This window comes from Sipha flava, unplaced genomic scaffold (genome assembly GCF_003268045.1).
Source record: "Sipha flava isolate LNK unplaced genomic scaffold, YSA_version1 249_pilon_pilon, whole genome shotgun sequence".
NCBI lineage: Eukaryota > Metazoa > Arthropoda > Insecta > Hemiptera > Aphididae > Sipha > Sipha flava.
This window is the reverse complement of record NW_020272898.1, coordinates 739,679-756,180: the sequence shown is the minus strand read 5'-3', so window position 1 is coordinate 756,180 and position 16,502 is coordinate 739,679. Positions and strand designations below refer to the sequence as shown.

Here is a 16,502-nt window from a genome sequence, read left to right as displayed (position 1 = left end):
AACGTGGTTTTTTAAAACAGTATAAAATTTGTAATAATTATGACTATGGGGGATGTGGGGGCAGAGCCCCCCACTTTTGTATTCTAGTAAATTTTCAGAGCCCCCCCCCCATTGAAAATTCCTGAGAACGTCACTGTTCAGCATGACAATAGTTTTACATACCTAATTAAAGTTTTGATTTCAATAGAAATAAAAATAGCCATGTCTTATCATTTCCTGAACAGCGAAACTAGTTACCTGTTTTTAAGTTTTTTAATTATCATGAAGTGAACCTAAAGTTACAAAATTGGACATAATCTTACAGTTATTAATAATGCAATTTATAATAATAATACCTTTTCGTATTGCAATTTCCTATTAAAATTATTATCTTTTGTTTTTTTTTTATAGCTATCACTATTATTAGTGTCATACGTACAGACGTACAGTACGTACTGTGTATTTCACTTCTTTTTCTTCTTCTTGGGTTTTCCCCTATTTTTTTTGCCATTTCCTCCAAACGAATGAATAGAGATCTTAAATAATTTTGTGATTTGCTCATTAGTACCAAATCATCTGCATATGTCAAAATTGCTATAGTCGATTCTCGTAACTTAACACCTTATTGTGGTTGAGTTTACATTTATCTTACTACATTTTCTAAAATTAAGTTAGATAGTATCGGTGATATTGAATCTCCTTGTCTAACTCAGATTTTATTAGTATTGGCTCCGTTTCTGCACTTCCTACCTTAATTTTTACAAATGTTTCTGTGATGCTTACCCCAATAAGTCTTTTTAATTTTTGTGGTAGCTTAAATTCTTTCAGGCAATTAATTAGGCTTGTTCTATATACGCTATCGTATTTATTTTTGAAGTCGATAAAAAGAACATTTATCTCTTTGTCAAACTACCAAGTTTTTTGGAACAGTTGTCTGAGGATAAGTATCTGATCTACTGTCGACCTTCCTGGTCTGAATCCTCCCTTATAGTCACTTATAAATTCTTCTGCTTTACTATTTAACCTTGATAGTATGCAGTTCGAAAAGACTTTGTATGTTACATTAAGGAAAGCTATTTCCCTACAATTATTGCAGTCCTGTTTATTCCCTTTCTTGTGAATTGGACATAGCACTGATGTCTTACATTCTATTGGTAATTCCTCATTTGACCATATTCGGCAAATCAGTTTCCACACTCTAAATGAGACTTCTTCTCTTCCTTTTTTTAAGAGCTCTGCTTGGATCTCATTCTCCCCTGGTGACTTGTGATTCTTCAAATTATTTATTTGACTTTTTACCTCATCTAGCGTGGGTTATGTGTCTTTAACTATAATTTCTTATTTCTTACTTATTTTGTTCAATATTTAAAATGACTCACACAGATTCAGTACATGAGTACATCGACATGGTCAAATGTTACTTCCGAAATAACGAAAGTCATAGACAAACTGCTTATAGTTATGAAATTAAATATCCTGATCGTAAAAAATCATTGTACAATGTTGATAATACCATCAACATTCTTGGAAATGTAGAAATAGCTCCAGAATTATCCGTACGTCATAGATGTGGGAGGCTGGAGTAAGCAAATTATCCGTTCATAGAATGCTCAAAAAAAAATAAAATATAGGCATATAAAATAAAATTTGTTCAAAAATTCATGCGGGTGATGAAGAAAGGCGTTTATAATTTTGAGAATGGGTGTTATAGATAATTAGTCAGGACCCACTATTAATAGATAAATTAATCTTTACCGATGAATCTACTTTTATCAGACATGGACAAACAAGTAGACACTGGACGTATCACTGGTTTGACAAAAACCCATATGAACCCATAGAATTTCATGCCCAAAATGTAGAAAAATGAAATGTTTGGAGTGGAATTTGGAATAGGTAGATTATCGGGCCCTTTTTTATTGAAGGAAATTTAAACGGAGAAAATTATAGAGATTCATTAGAAGAACGTTTGTGGTCAATAATTTCTCAATTAGTTAATACAAATATAATAGAGCCAATTTTTATCCAAGAAGGTGCACCAGCACATAATTCAAATACTCTAAGAGACGAGCATTTCCCAGGAAAATAGATAGGAACAACCCTTTGTTACTCCTTGTTGGACCCCTCCAGTGCTTTGGCCACTTAGGTCGCCCGACTTAACAGCAATGGATTTTTTTTATGGGGTTATTTGAAAAATCTTGTGTATCCATCGTGTTCATTGCCTGATCTCCGTGACAAAATTGAACAAAATATTCAAAATATTTTACCTGAGACATTAGAAATTGTTAAAAACGCTTGAGTCCAAAAACTTCAGCTCTGTGTTACAAATAATGAAGGTCACTTCGAACATTTATAAAAAAAAATGTGATGCATTATTTTCGTTTCTATGTATTAAATTTTTTTTTTCTATTAATAATCAAGTTTAAAAATATCTTATGAATTTTAATTTTAATCTTTCCTAAATGCTCCACTAATAATAAGATATTTACAGATTTAATTTTATGTCATTCAATCAGAATTTCCATACTAAGTATTGTAAAAAAAACCGCGTTTAAATATATTGATTTCCCGTGGAGATATTAAGGGTGATACGGGACTTATGGGACATACAGTATAGCACTTATTGACCGTAGATGAATTGTAATCGTACTAAATTATTATCAAAATTAAAATTAAGTGCAATTTCCTCACCGTTTCCAGCGTTTTGCAGTCATAGTTGTAAAAATTAAGTATGAAGTATTACAGTTGTATATTTCAATCATTATATTCGATCGCCAAACCTATATCTTAAAAGTTATTAATGGATTATTTTATTTTAAATAGGTACCAATAGCCACTGGCACAAATAGAGTTCAAATCTTAGGAGTGCTACAAGAGTTAAACCATAAAAGAGCAGTGAGGGATCTACCCCCAGTCCTTCCGACATTACACATTTAAAATTTTTTATTTATACTATAATTATATTCAAAATATTAAAAGATATGTACATATTTTATTTTAAATTATTTTATTTATTATATTTAATTATTAAAGTATTAAACATAATATTTTATCGATAGTAGAAAATGTTTTTAGTATTTCTTCCGCAACAATTTTGTTTGCAAGATCATCCTCAATGTTAATTATACTCAAGTTAGTAAAACTTACATAATAGTTCTCATTCAATTTTTAATCATCTTATGGAATAAAAACTAAACTCACTTGTCTTGTCGCCTTGAATCCGTATTTAAGGAATTGATTTTATGTGAGATACATATTTCAAATTTTTTTAATATGGATCATTTCATAACAAAATCAAATTATGCGTGACTGTAAATACTGTATCGGGCTCTTTGTCGGGTTCATACTTAGTGAAAAATCAAATAAAATACAAGCATAACTTTCAAAACACAGAAAGGTGTTAAAAAAGAACTACACAAAAGTCGATTCTGCATTAGATTAAAAAAAAATAAATAAATAAAAATATTAAGGATTCACCTGGTTTAAATATTACCAACAATTTTACTTGTAAATTTTGAGCTTGAATTAAAGAAAAAAATTGAGCCCCCCCCCCTAGAAGTAAGTCTAAATACGCCACTGATACCTATTGTATGAGATCCATAAGCGTGCGCAGACATTAAGTACTGACAAGGTAGTCATACATTACACATTTATATTTAATATTAACAACAGATTTGGATGGGAACTTAATAATTATATTTTTCCAATATTCTTATGCATGTATTTACCGTTTACGAATGTTTCGAAATGGTTAAACATAATATGGTTATTTATAATTGTAATAATATTGAATATTTTGTTGAGGGAGGGAAGGTTCACAGAGTAGTCAAGTGCCTATCCTGACTACTCCGTGCGCACGCTTATGATGAGATTTTTAAAAGAACGGATATCGATATTTTTTATTGTTTTGATTATTTTTTTGATCTACTATCTACAACCATATCTATGACTTATAATCAATATTTTTTTATCTACATTCGTTATCAAACATTGATCTAAACATTTATATATTTATTATTATACATATCATAATTTTTATTTCTTTAACTGCTACCTACTACGATTGATTGTTTCCAATCTTTACAGCTATTGTAACTCGATTCGGTTGGCCTTGGCTATCAATTTTTGCCGTCTGTTCGTCTAATACATGAAAATAAAAGTTGGAGTCATAGGTACTAATTGTGATATTTAGCCATAATTATGTATTATATTTTTTAAATAGTTTTATTCCTTTGCATTCAAGAAGTGTCCAACAACATTTAAAACAATGTTGTACAAAACTATTCATTGGAGTTTGTTGTTTGTTTGTGTTACCATTTCTTCTGTGTTTTCCCATGAAGGTAATTATCTTTTACTTTGCATATTAATATGTACAATTGTTATTTTATTTATGCACTAGGTACACTTTGATTAGGTAATCAAAAGCTATAATTCATACTTGTTGATTAACAATTTTTGATGTGCAATATTTAGTTGATATGAGATTTATTAGTATTAAAACAATTTATTTTTTTTGATTTTTTTTGTTATATGATCTACCTAAAATTTATATTCAATGGATATTAATTATAATTGTTAAATATTTAAATTGCAATATTTCTTTAAATTATATTTATTACAAATATGAAGTAAAAGTTTGAAGATTTTTAATTTTTAAAATTATATTTAAAAAATGATTTATTTTTATAGGTATTTAAAGTTCATAATTTTGATTCTGTATTTAATAATTGACACTAACCTTTTTTAATAATATAATGTTTGTAATATTTTTAAATATTTTGATTAACATTAGTGTTTTCTTTATAAATTGAAAATATTAGTAGAAATTGTTTTTTATTGATGAAAAAATTAGTACCTATAGTAAAAATACTTGTATCGAAGTTATTATAATGAATTTAACTATGAAGATAATTGTATAAGTATCTGTATATACTATTTTACCACTTTGATTTACGTACAATGTAATGAAAATAGTCTTGAATATATATATATTTTAAAGCTAAAGTATCATTGTTCCATTTCATATATTTGTTTATATACCTTACCTAATCTAACTTATTATTTAATTAAATTTGTATTAATTTTGATGCAAAGAATAGAACAGAGTACGAGTGATGCAGAAATGAGAATGTTTAGATGGAAGAGGAGAGTGACAAAAGAAAAGATAGAATAAAGAACAATTATGTGAGAGGTAGTATTGGGGTAGCGTCGATAGTGGACAAGATGAGACCAAATTGAATGAGATGGTTTGGACATGTGATGAGGCATGAGGAACAAAAGTAACAAGAGTGGGTATGATAGTAAACATTGAAGGGAAAAGATTACTGAAAGACCAAAAATCGTTAGATATTACAAGAATATAATTTTTTAATTCAATTTTAAATTATAATAATGATATTTGATAGTTTTTCTTAATAGATACATTATACAATAAATTATTACTTTTCTTAAATGTTATTATAATTTTTAATGATTTTTTTTCATTATTATATTTCAGAATATTTTTATAAAATCATTACACCTGGCAACAGAGTTTTAGATGTTGACATTATTACACTTCCAAATATGCGTACAAAAAGATTTGCGGAACCACTACAGCAAAAAAATACATCTATCCAAGCACCTACAGACAACGTAAATGGATTAAAACCAAGTAAATTTTATAAATACCCAATCCATAGAATTCAAACAAATATTTTTTAAATAACAAAATAATAAAAAAAAAACTTAAAAATTAGTAAATAGTTAATACTTGTAAATTAATATAAATAAACAAATATTTTATATATAGATATAAATAAATGCTTAGTCTGGAATATTATTATGTTTGTAAAGTAGTCTTAAAGTTTCAAAATAAAAATTCATTAACAGGTATAAAAACATCAATACTGAGTTGCGATTTTATTCATTTGAAAATTCATTTTAATTTGAAACCGGTTGTACTATAAAAATTAATAATATTCTAGACTAACCATTAAAAGCATTCATTCATTTATTTCTATTTGTTTATTTATTTTTTTATACATTAAATATTTTTTATTGATTTATAAAATAAAACATTTATAGTTGATACGGATTATAGATTTATTATAATGAAGTATATTCCAAGATTTAATATGTTTGTGAAACTGAAAATAGTAAGACATTAATTTTAGAGGCATACTATATTAATTTATCATTTAATATCATATTTTTCAAAACTTCTTCATTTCCCTTACCTGGAGAAAGGGAAAACAACTATTTGGGGTCGGTCTAAACCTCCACTCATTTCGATTTTCTACATACCCTATGCAGACACCAACAGCTCTCATATCATTCTCAATTGTATCCAACAATCTCATTTTTGATCTTCTTCCATTTTTCTCTTCAATGTTTATTATTATAACCACTCTTATTGCTTTTGTTTCCTCTTGCCTCATCACATGCCCAAATCATTTCGGTTTATTTTCTCTCATCTGGTCCACTATCAATGATACACTAATATATGTTCCTTATTCTATCTTCTCTTGTCGTATCATATTATTCAAAACTAAAATGCTAAAAATATATCATGAATATTTATGAAATCCAAGTTGAAATTCAGCTTTTTTTAGCTTTAATGTTAATTTAAAGGAAATTTTAGATTAAACTAAAACTAGTTAAAGAATACTAAATAAAATACCTAATATCAACAGATAAATATGTTTATACTAAACATTAAGCATTTGTTTTACAAATTATAGTTAATGTAAAAAATATAAAATTAGATTTTATTTATACTGCAAAGATGAGTTAATTTTATGTGTAGGTACATTTAATGCAAAAATGTCATATTGATTGGTGTCAAATAATATGAAAATATAAATCTACTACAAAAACATCCTTATATTAACCATTAAAAAACTTCCTTATAAACTCTTCAATTGTTTTTATATTAAGAAAACATGTAGATACTGTCAATGATTGAAAAATTTGTTAAAAAATAATTATTTATTTAAATTGCCTGTTCAAATATTTTATATGTATTTATTTTTATTTTTATTAAAATCACCAACGATAGATGATTTAAATGTATATTTATAATTTGTTTTAGGTACACCTGAACCAATGGATTTAGATTTTCCTTCAATTACTAATAAAACACTTTTAGAACACAATATAACAATTTCAAAAAATGTAAGTTTTATTTTAGTGCTATAATAGTTTTCAAAATAATTCTTGATGTTTTTTAATTTATTTATTAATTATTAAGTCAATATTATAGTTAATAACATTTTAAGATTTCAGAGATTCAATCAAAAAAAATACTTATGTTTATGATATCCTTTTTATGAAATAAATGCTTATAATAGTAATATTTTTTAGGATTCTCATGTCTACTACAACAGCACTACAATAAATAATAAAAGTGTATTTGATAAATATTGGGTAGAATTGACAAACCATCCCAATGCTAATATACATAAATCATTATCAGATTCTCATCGTGCAGCTGCAGTAAGTTTTTCATATCTATTTGAATTTTATTATATATATTATATAATTATTATAAGTTAAACAAATTTAAAATATTTTCAGACTCTGAGTTTGAAGTTTCAATTTCCATTCTATGGTCACATATTGAATTCAACAACCATTGCAACTGGAGGTTTTTTATATTTAGGAGATTACATTTATTCTTGGTTAGCAACCTCTCAATATGTAGCACCATTGATGGCCAATTTTGATTTAAGTACAACAAATGAAACAAATATTTATTACATGGATAATGGAACTGCCTTCACAGTTACTTGGCATAATGTGGTATTACAAGATAAACCTGATGTTGGAGGATTTACTTTTCAAACAACCTTATATTCAAATGGAAATATTGTATTTGTTTATAAACATTTACCAATCAAAATTCAAGACATTATTCCTTTTAATCATCCTGTGAAAATAGGATTATCTGATGCTTATACAATAGAAAATACAGAATATTGTTAGTATTATCATTTATAAAAGTAAAATTTGTTTTTAACTAGAGAATTTTAATCATTTATCATTAATTATTATAGAATTGTAAAATTGTTTGTTATTGTTATCATATGAAATTCTGGTGGCCATATTTAATATATTTATGATAATAATAGGAAAATACTTAAAATCAAATTATTTTTCTACACATTTATATTATTTAAATATTTTTTTTAAAAATATTAATTTTTAATCTTCTTTACAAAACTTTAAATAAGTTTTTTCTTAAAAAATTGATTTTAATTGGTTTAATTTGCTTATCTAAATTTTAAATATAAATCCAATAGCAATTCTATCAATATTTGAAAAAATAAAAATTTGTGCAATTTATCCTACTGAGACTTAAAATGTTTATTCAAAAATTATTTCAAATTGAACTTGAACAGTTTTAGGATGCTTATGTTCAAATTGCTTTAATACAAACCGGTTTTATCATTTATATTTAATTTAAGAATTAAACAATTATTTATCATTTTACTTATAATATTTGTTTACAATTGTTCACTTCTATTTTTTATGTTGTAGTTATGAGAAGAAAAACCATTTATGAATATCATAGAATAGCTTTTCCCATGAATGAAATAACAAATGGAACTGTTATTCTTTTGACTCCATTACCAACATGCTTGGAGAAAAAAAATTGTACCAGTTGTATGAAAAAGGATATTGATTTTGAAGTATATATAATATAATTTGAAAATTTGAAAATTAAATTAAATTATTTTTGTATATTATAGTGTTATTGGTGTGATAATCGATGTTCTTCAGGAGTTGATCGACATTATCAAGAATGGCACAAGAAAGGTTGTAGAAAATTGAAACTTAATGATAAAGATATATGTTCTACTGAAGTTACACCTTATACTATTGGTAACACTTATGAAATATTTTTAAGGTCCAAGATCTGTAATATGCTACAATTGTTGTATTATTATCCATCTATTTTTATATATAATTATTTATATTATTTAAACCACATTTTACACATTGTGTTGATTTTGTGTTTTATTGTTTAATTTTATAGATTTTTTCTTTGCTATTACTATTCTTACCATTTTCTATCTTAATATTAATAAAAATAAATAGGTTAATTTTCTATTAAAACTTATACATATTTATAATTTGTTTTAGGAACACCTGAACCACTGGATTTAGATTTTCCTTCAACAATTACTAATCAAACACTTTTAGACCATAATATAACAAATTCAAAAAATGTGAGTTATATTATGCACATATATTATTATAATTATTTTTAAAATACATTTATTGATTTAAATCCTAGTAAGATTCTGATTTAATAATGTATTAAAATATTAATAAGAATTTTAAATACTTAAAACTAAGTTAAGTGTTTTCCCATTGATCTAGAAATAATATTTTTGAGGCTTATCGACTTACTTCACTGTATTGTTGCTTTAAAATACATTCAGCTATGCATTGAATAACAATAGTAATATAGTACATTTTAGTTTAAAAAATATCAATTAAAAATTATAAATATTCTTATAATTTAAATATTTAAAATCCAAATACCACTGACTCACTGATCACTGTATATAAAAAAATACTCAACGTACACACTAGAAATTTGGAGTGGTGATTCCTTTAATACTTTCATCGTGCAATAGAAAGGATTTTTTGAAAATCACATTTTTAAGAGTCAAAACAGTTTCGAACTGGATGTACGTTTATACGTATAGACTTTTTAATTTTTTGGTTACCTAAGAAATATTTAATCTGTTCAATATGTTTATTTTAATAATCACTGATTAAAATTTATGTAAATTATTTAACAATATGAATCAATAAACTTTTATAACATTAAAATATACAAATATTCTATAATTTTTTCAACCTAAAATTTTTAAATTATGGATTTTTGTCAGTTTTCTAATCTAAAATAAAATATCTCAGAGAGACTGGGTAATTTAGCTAGTTCTACCATATTTTTATCAACGATTTATAAAGGCAAGATTACATTACCATCCAAAGGTTAACCTTTCTATAAACTAATTATGTTTTTATGCATAATTAGAGATAAAAATGTCAACTACATTGCTTAGAAATTTAAGTAAAGACATTCTTTTCAATAATTCAATGAAATTAATGAATATTGCCTATCCCTTAGATATTCTATTATTTATATAGATATATAAATACTAATATTAATGATTTCTAGGATTCTCATATATATTACAACAGTACAATAATAAATAATAAAAGTATATTTGATAAATATTGGGTGGATTTGATAAACCATCCTAAAGCTAATATACATGAAATGTTATCAGATTCTCATCGCAGAGCTGCAGTAAGTTACTACAAAAAAAAAAAAAAATTTCATATAATTTATTTTTATTTTTTTGTATATAATTAAATAATATGTAACGAATGTTTTCAGACTATCAGCTTAAAGTTTCAATTTCCATTCTATGGTCTTCTAATAAATTCGACTACTATTACTACTGGAGGTTTTTTGTACTTAGGAGATTATATTCATTCTTGGTTAGCAGCAACTCAATATGTCGCACCATTAATGGCCAATTTTGATTTAAGTACATCTAATGTTTCAAATATTTATTATATGGAGAATGATACAGCCTTAACAGTCACTTGGCAGGATGTCATACTACAAGATAAACCTGATGTTGGAAAATTTACTTTCCAAACTACTATACATTCAAATGGAAATATTATATTTGCTTATAAAAATTTACCAATAAACCTCAAAGAAATAAATGCTACTAATCACCCTGTGAAAATTGGATTATCTGATGCATATGTTATAGACAAAGTATTATTTTGTGAGTATAGTATTAAATCATTTTTAATACTTGTATATGTCGTAGGCCATATGGAAAATTAGTTTTTTTGCAAAAAGACTAGGCTCTTTGCAATGAGGTAGCCCGTTTGCGAACTACTTATTATTTTTCCAAACAGCCTGCTGTTTTTCAGGCTCATTGCATACAGACTAACAGTTGTTAGGCCTTTTAAGAATTACTTACTATTTTTTCAAACAGCCTGCTGTTTTTTAGGGTCATTGCATACATACTAATTTCAGTTAGGCCTTTTAAGAACTACAATCATTTTATGGTAAAAACCATTTTAATTATTTTATTTTAAGGGTTGTTGATAATAACACAGTACAAATATGTAACATAAATGTATAACATGTAACATTATTATTTATTAATAATATAAATGTATTTATTTATTGTTACATGTGGTTTTTTTCGTGGCATTTTGAGCTACACAGTACATTGTTTTTCCGACAAGCGCATCTATTTGTTTTGCAAAAACGTTTTTGATAACCCTGCCCGTTAGCGTTTACACGTAGCATACTATAAGTAGTACGTTGATATATTAGTGTAAATCTCGTCGTACGTATACTGATATCACAGTATTGTGAATCATACAGTTTATGTATTACGTTTATAATCTTTGTATAACCTCCTCAGGAGAAGGGAATATTTATTATATCCATATTGTATTGTAGTTTGAATATTTTATATAATTGTAAAATAATTAATATATTTGGAAATAAAGTTAACAAAATTAATAATGCATTAAGACTTCAAGTTTTGTTACAAGAATAATAATATATATGACTGTAAAAAGTGCATTTCTAAAGTGTCTATCATAAACAAAGAATCTTTGTGCGACTCATGTGTAAAAGAAAAAACAAATTCAGAAAGAAAGAGTAGAAGCTGTTGAAGGACAAAAAAAAGCTGCAGAAAAAACGATACAATTTAGTGATAAGAAATTAGTTATAATTAAAGTTGGGAGTAATGTTTTAGTTAATATTCCAAAGGTAGATCATGGACCAGACACACAAAATATAATTGGCAAAGTTGTCGACAAAAAAAAATAACGTTTATCAAATTGGTACACGATTTGGAATTATAAATACGTGGCTAAGCCGAAATGTATTACAGACAACCGATGCAGAATTTCTTGACGAAGTACCAAATACAATGATGACATTAAGAAAAATAGCGAAGAAACATTTTCAATTTGAAGGGCAGGGTAATCAAAAATGTTTTTGCAAGACATCGTACAAAACAAATAGATGCGCTTGTCGGAAAAACAATGTACTGTGTAGCTCAAAATGCCATGAAAAAACCACATGTAACAATAAATAAATACATTTATATTATTAATAAATAATAATGTTACATGTTATACATTTATGTTACATATTTGTACTGTGTTATTATCAACAACCCTTAAAATAAAATAATTAAAATGGTTTTTACCATAAAATGATTGTAGTTCTTAAAAGGCCTAACTGAAATTAGTATGTATGCAATAAGCCTAAAAAATAGCAGGCTGTTTGAAAAAATAGTGAGTAATTCTTAAAAGGCCTAACAGCTGTTAGTCTGTATGCAATGAGCCTGAAAAACAACAGGCTGTTTGGAAAAATAATGAGTAGTTCGCAAACGGGCTACCCCATTGCAAAGAGCCTAGTCTTTTTGCAAAAAAACTAATTTTCCATATGGCCTACGACATATACAAATAGAAATAAAATTTAAGTTACACTAAAACAATCAACGGGTCTTTAATAAAATGTTCATACAAATTTAAAAATATTGTATGTAGTAACACGTAACTTACTGCAAAACTATGAACAAAATATATAATTATAGCCTTATTATTAATTTATTATTTTATTTATTTTTGTTATTTTTAAAACAAGGTTCTGTGTTAAGAGTATGCAGCTACATATCCTGCATACGCCTCTTATGGTAATCAGTTCATACCACTTTTTAAAAAAAATAATTCTATTATTTCATTGTCATATGAATTTATTACCCCCAGTTAGACATATTTGGATTTTAATTGAAAGTAGTTAGACAATTTCTTGTCATCTAATTTATATTTTTGTTTAATTCTTTGTTTCTCATTTATAGTTGTGAGACGAAAAACCATTTATGAATATCATAGAATATCATTTCATGAGGATGAAGTTACAAATGGAACTGTTATTATCTTAATTGCGTTGCCAACATGTATGGAGAGAAAAAATTGTACTAGCTGTATGAAAAAGGATATTAATTATGATGTAATATATAAAAATATTTAGTCTATCATAAACTAATACATAATAATTTTTTTTATTTAACGTTTTTACTTAAATTGTATAAGATTATATGTATATTTTAGATTTAAATAGTTCGAATTTAATTAAATAATAATAATAAATATTTGTTTGTGTTATAGTGTTACTGGTGTGATAATAGATGTTCTTCAGGAGTGGATCGAAATCGTCAGGAATGGCTCAAGAAAGACTGTGAGAAATTGAAGCTTTATAATAATAAAGATATATGTATAGCAGATAAACCAATACCTACTTTTAATAATTCTAGTGGAACAGAATCTGTTAAATCTGAATCACGTAATATATTTACATTACATTTCATACATTTCATTATTAATACTGAATAATCATCACCATTTATTTTTTATATTTTAGACACTGATTCTTCACACTCAAATACAAGTCTATTTTTCATCACATTATGCTTTTCATTAATTATTATGTCAACAGTTTGGGTATTATATGCGTATTTGAATCCACATACACAATCTGGACAAATTTTAATAAGAGTATGTATTTTATATTGAAAATATATAATAATCCTATAGGTACTTGTTATATATTTATATATGAGTATGTACTTGTTTATAATTTATTTTGTGACAAATCATACAGTATTCATTCTTGGCTTTTTGTTTTAAGTTACTGTAGAATGGCATGGGTCATTCTTGTTTTTCTTACTAATATATATATAGCCAGAGTCTAGTAGACACTTTATGTTAACTAAACCTGTGTGATATTTAGATTCTAAAGTTAATCTCTTTAAAATCAATAGATAAACTAGTCCCTTTTAGAATTTTTGATTTCTTCTGGAACGTTATTTTAGTATTAAATGTATTGTCAGTCATGAGTACTTTTAGATTCTAAGTGAAGTGAGGATTGTTTTGGTTTTACCATGATGTGTGTGATGTTTTTTTTTCATGTTTGTGTAATATACAATTTCAACTGGGTAGGATTGCTCCAATCATCCCAAATAAAAAATAAAAGTTAAGAATTAAGTTTCAGATGGTATTTTGGAGGGAGGGGAGTAATTTTTTTAATTCTTGAGCTTTAATAATTGAAAAAAAGAAAGAAAATATTTTAAAGAGAAATTTAGCTGTTTCCAAATTAATCTTACTTGCATTTGAATATTAAATTATGACAAAACTCTAACAATCAAAAATGTATAAACTTCCTAACTTTTATGATTTATATTTGAAATTGGATTCAATATTTTTTATAAGATTTTTATTTATAATAAAAAGAAAAAAAAATATTAGATAAATGTAAGTGTTATGAGTGTTACAAAATGAAATATTGACCACCAAGTCATATATTTCAACAAATTTCCATTTAATGATATTAGATTTTTTTGTTGTTGTTCTATAATTATTAATCGCAGTGACTCTAAAAATTTACTGAGTACTCATATTGGCATTTTAAAGACATTTTATAGTTTCAAAATATTTTAATAAAATCTATGTTGTTTATAGGTTCGTAACATTTTTCATTTTTCTCAAAATTCATTTGGTTGAAGTTTGATTTTATAAAAGCACCACAATTTAATGTAATTTACTTAATTATCTAGATGCTTTTTTTTTTTCGAAAGTTAGAACATTAAAAATTCAAATTATTTTAATATAAACTTGGTTTTACTACTATATTAACCATTTTTTAAAATATAAACTGTTCCATCCAATTTCATTAAAATATTCAAAAATATGCAAAAAATGTGCAAAAAAAATTCTTTTTTATGTATTAAAAATATAATACATCATATCCACTGTTGAAATTAACTATTATTTATAAATTATGGAACAAGTAAATATTAACCAATTATATAAATTTAGAATTAAAAAAAAAATTTAATATTGGAACCAATAATTAACACAAAATTACATAATATGATTAGTTATGTTACCATAAGTTTTTATGGTTATCAGGCAGCATAGATTTATACTTCGAAAAACTTCTTTCTTTGTTTTAAGACACTATTAGTGAATATTTATAACCAGATAGATGACAACTCTACAATATATCTTCATTTTTGTCACTTATTTCTCTGCTTTATATTCCACAATTTTTTTTAATTCGAGAATACCTTGGATTTTTGAACAATACTTACAACAGTTTAAACTTAGTGAACTCAGTCTATTCCTCCTTTTTTTAAATAGACACAGTTAAAATATTTATTTTTTTTTTTATTATTTATATAAAATGCACTTTTTATGTAATTATATAGAAGTATACAAATCTTTGTAATTTTTACTCAAGTATGCAAAATATGTAAAAACAAAAATTATCCATAGGATTCTATTCAGTGTGAGATGTAAACACTTATAATAAAAATTATTTTAGGTGAATTGGAGAAGAATAAGCATTTGCATAAAAATCCGAACCCTAATTAATATTATTACCATCATTATATTATCATGCTTAATATTTTATTTTTATTATTTTTATTATAAAATGTTTATGGTATTTTTCCAGCCCTGATGGCTGTTGATTTCTCTTTTGAGAATATCTTAAATTCCTATTTAAACAATAGAATATTAACATACTAATAATAATGTTAAATTTTTTTTAGTATCGACCAACTCAATGGGGTTGGAATAAAGGAGAAGCTCGTTATACAGCAGCTACCATTCATATGTAAAGTAAATTAATAAAAAATATAAAACAATCAATTTAATGGTATGTATATAAATGAACAAAATGATAGTAAAATAAATATTTTTATCACATATTTGCAGCACTTAAGTTTTCTGGTTGGAGTGATTTGAAATAAAAATTTACATTTAGTTTATTAATTAAATATATTGTTTAAAATAATAATTTTTTTTTATATCTATAATATTATAATTGCTTCATAAATTATCAATAGAGTGTCAACTTAAATTAAATTAAAGGTTTAATATTTGAACTTAAAATAAAAGAATCAAAACCAATTACAAAAGAAATCAACAATAAATTTATATTTATAATATTTTGAATAAATATTAACTCTTTAATTGTGGATTTAGAAATTTAGTGTTTTATTGTATTATTTATTATAAGGGTATCATTTAAAATGTAGTAAAAGAAAAAAATTAAGTTGAAACTTGAAATTTAATAAAATATTTAATATTATGATTTATTTTGGGTCCAAATAAATAATCATGTTTGGTTTAGATTTGTAAAATAATTAATGTTGATTTAAATTTAGTATGTCTTTAAATAATGAATTAACCAATATTATGGTTTATAAATTGTTGTTATACATCACATCATTACATACTCATCACTAATTGCACTGGGTTATTAAGCTAAAATCTTATTTATAATTAATTATTATATTAGTTTTAAAATAAAGTTTTCACTTAAATCTATTATAACATTTAAAAATCATATAAAAGGGTTAATATCTTATATAAGTATATGGTAATTTTGTGCTATCTAGTTCATTATC

General features: G+C 25.1%; 1 protein-coding gene and 1 pseudogene across 3 annotated transcripts; both read left to right on the top strand.

The window, feature by feature from the left end:
* Positions 1-1,385: 1,385 nt before the first annotated feature.
* LOC112684438 lies at positions 1,386-2,068 on the top strand (annotated as a pseudogene).
* A 1,897-nt stretch (positions 2,069-3,965) lies between these two features.
* On the top strand, positions 3,966-15,870 carry LOC112684360. Of its 3 annotated transcripts, none has more exons than XM_025555847.1 (15): positions 3,966-4,319; positions 5,477-5,632; positions 7,052-7,134; positions 7,324-7,455; positions 7,537-7,939; positions 8,500-8,651; positions 8,712-8,844; positions 9,106-9,191; positions 10,157-10,288; positions 10,379-10,781; positions 12,888-13,039; positions 13,198-13,372; positions 13,451-13,584; positions 15,642-15,748; positions 15,808-15,870. In XM_025555847.1, exons 1-14 carry the CDS (start codon positions 4,247-4,249, stop codon positions 15,708-15,710), a joined length of 2,283 nt encoding a protein of 760 aa, XP_025411632.1. In that variant the 5' UTR covers positions 3,966-4,246; the 3' UTR covers positions 15,711-15,748; positions 15,808-15,870. The 3 variants fall into 3 exon arrangements, with proteins under 3 accessions (XP_025411632.1, XP_025411630.1, XP_025411633.1); XM_025555845.1 differs by having other exon boundaries at positions 3,966-4,151; positions 4,223-4,319; positions 15,642-15,853; XM_025555848.1 differs by having other exon boundaries at positions 3,966-4,151; positions 4,202-4,319; positions 15,642-15,853.
* The last annotated feature ends 632 nt before the right edge of the window (positions 15,871-16,502 follow it).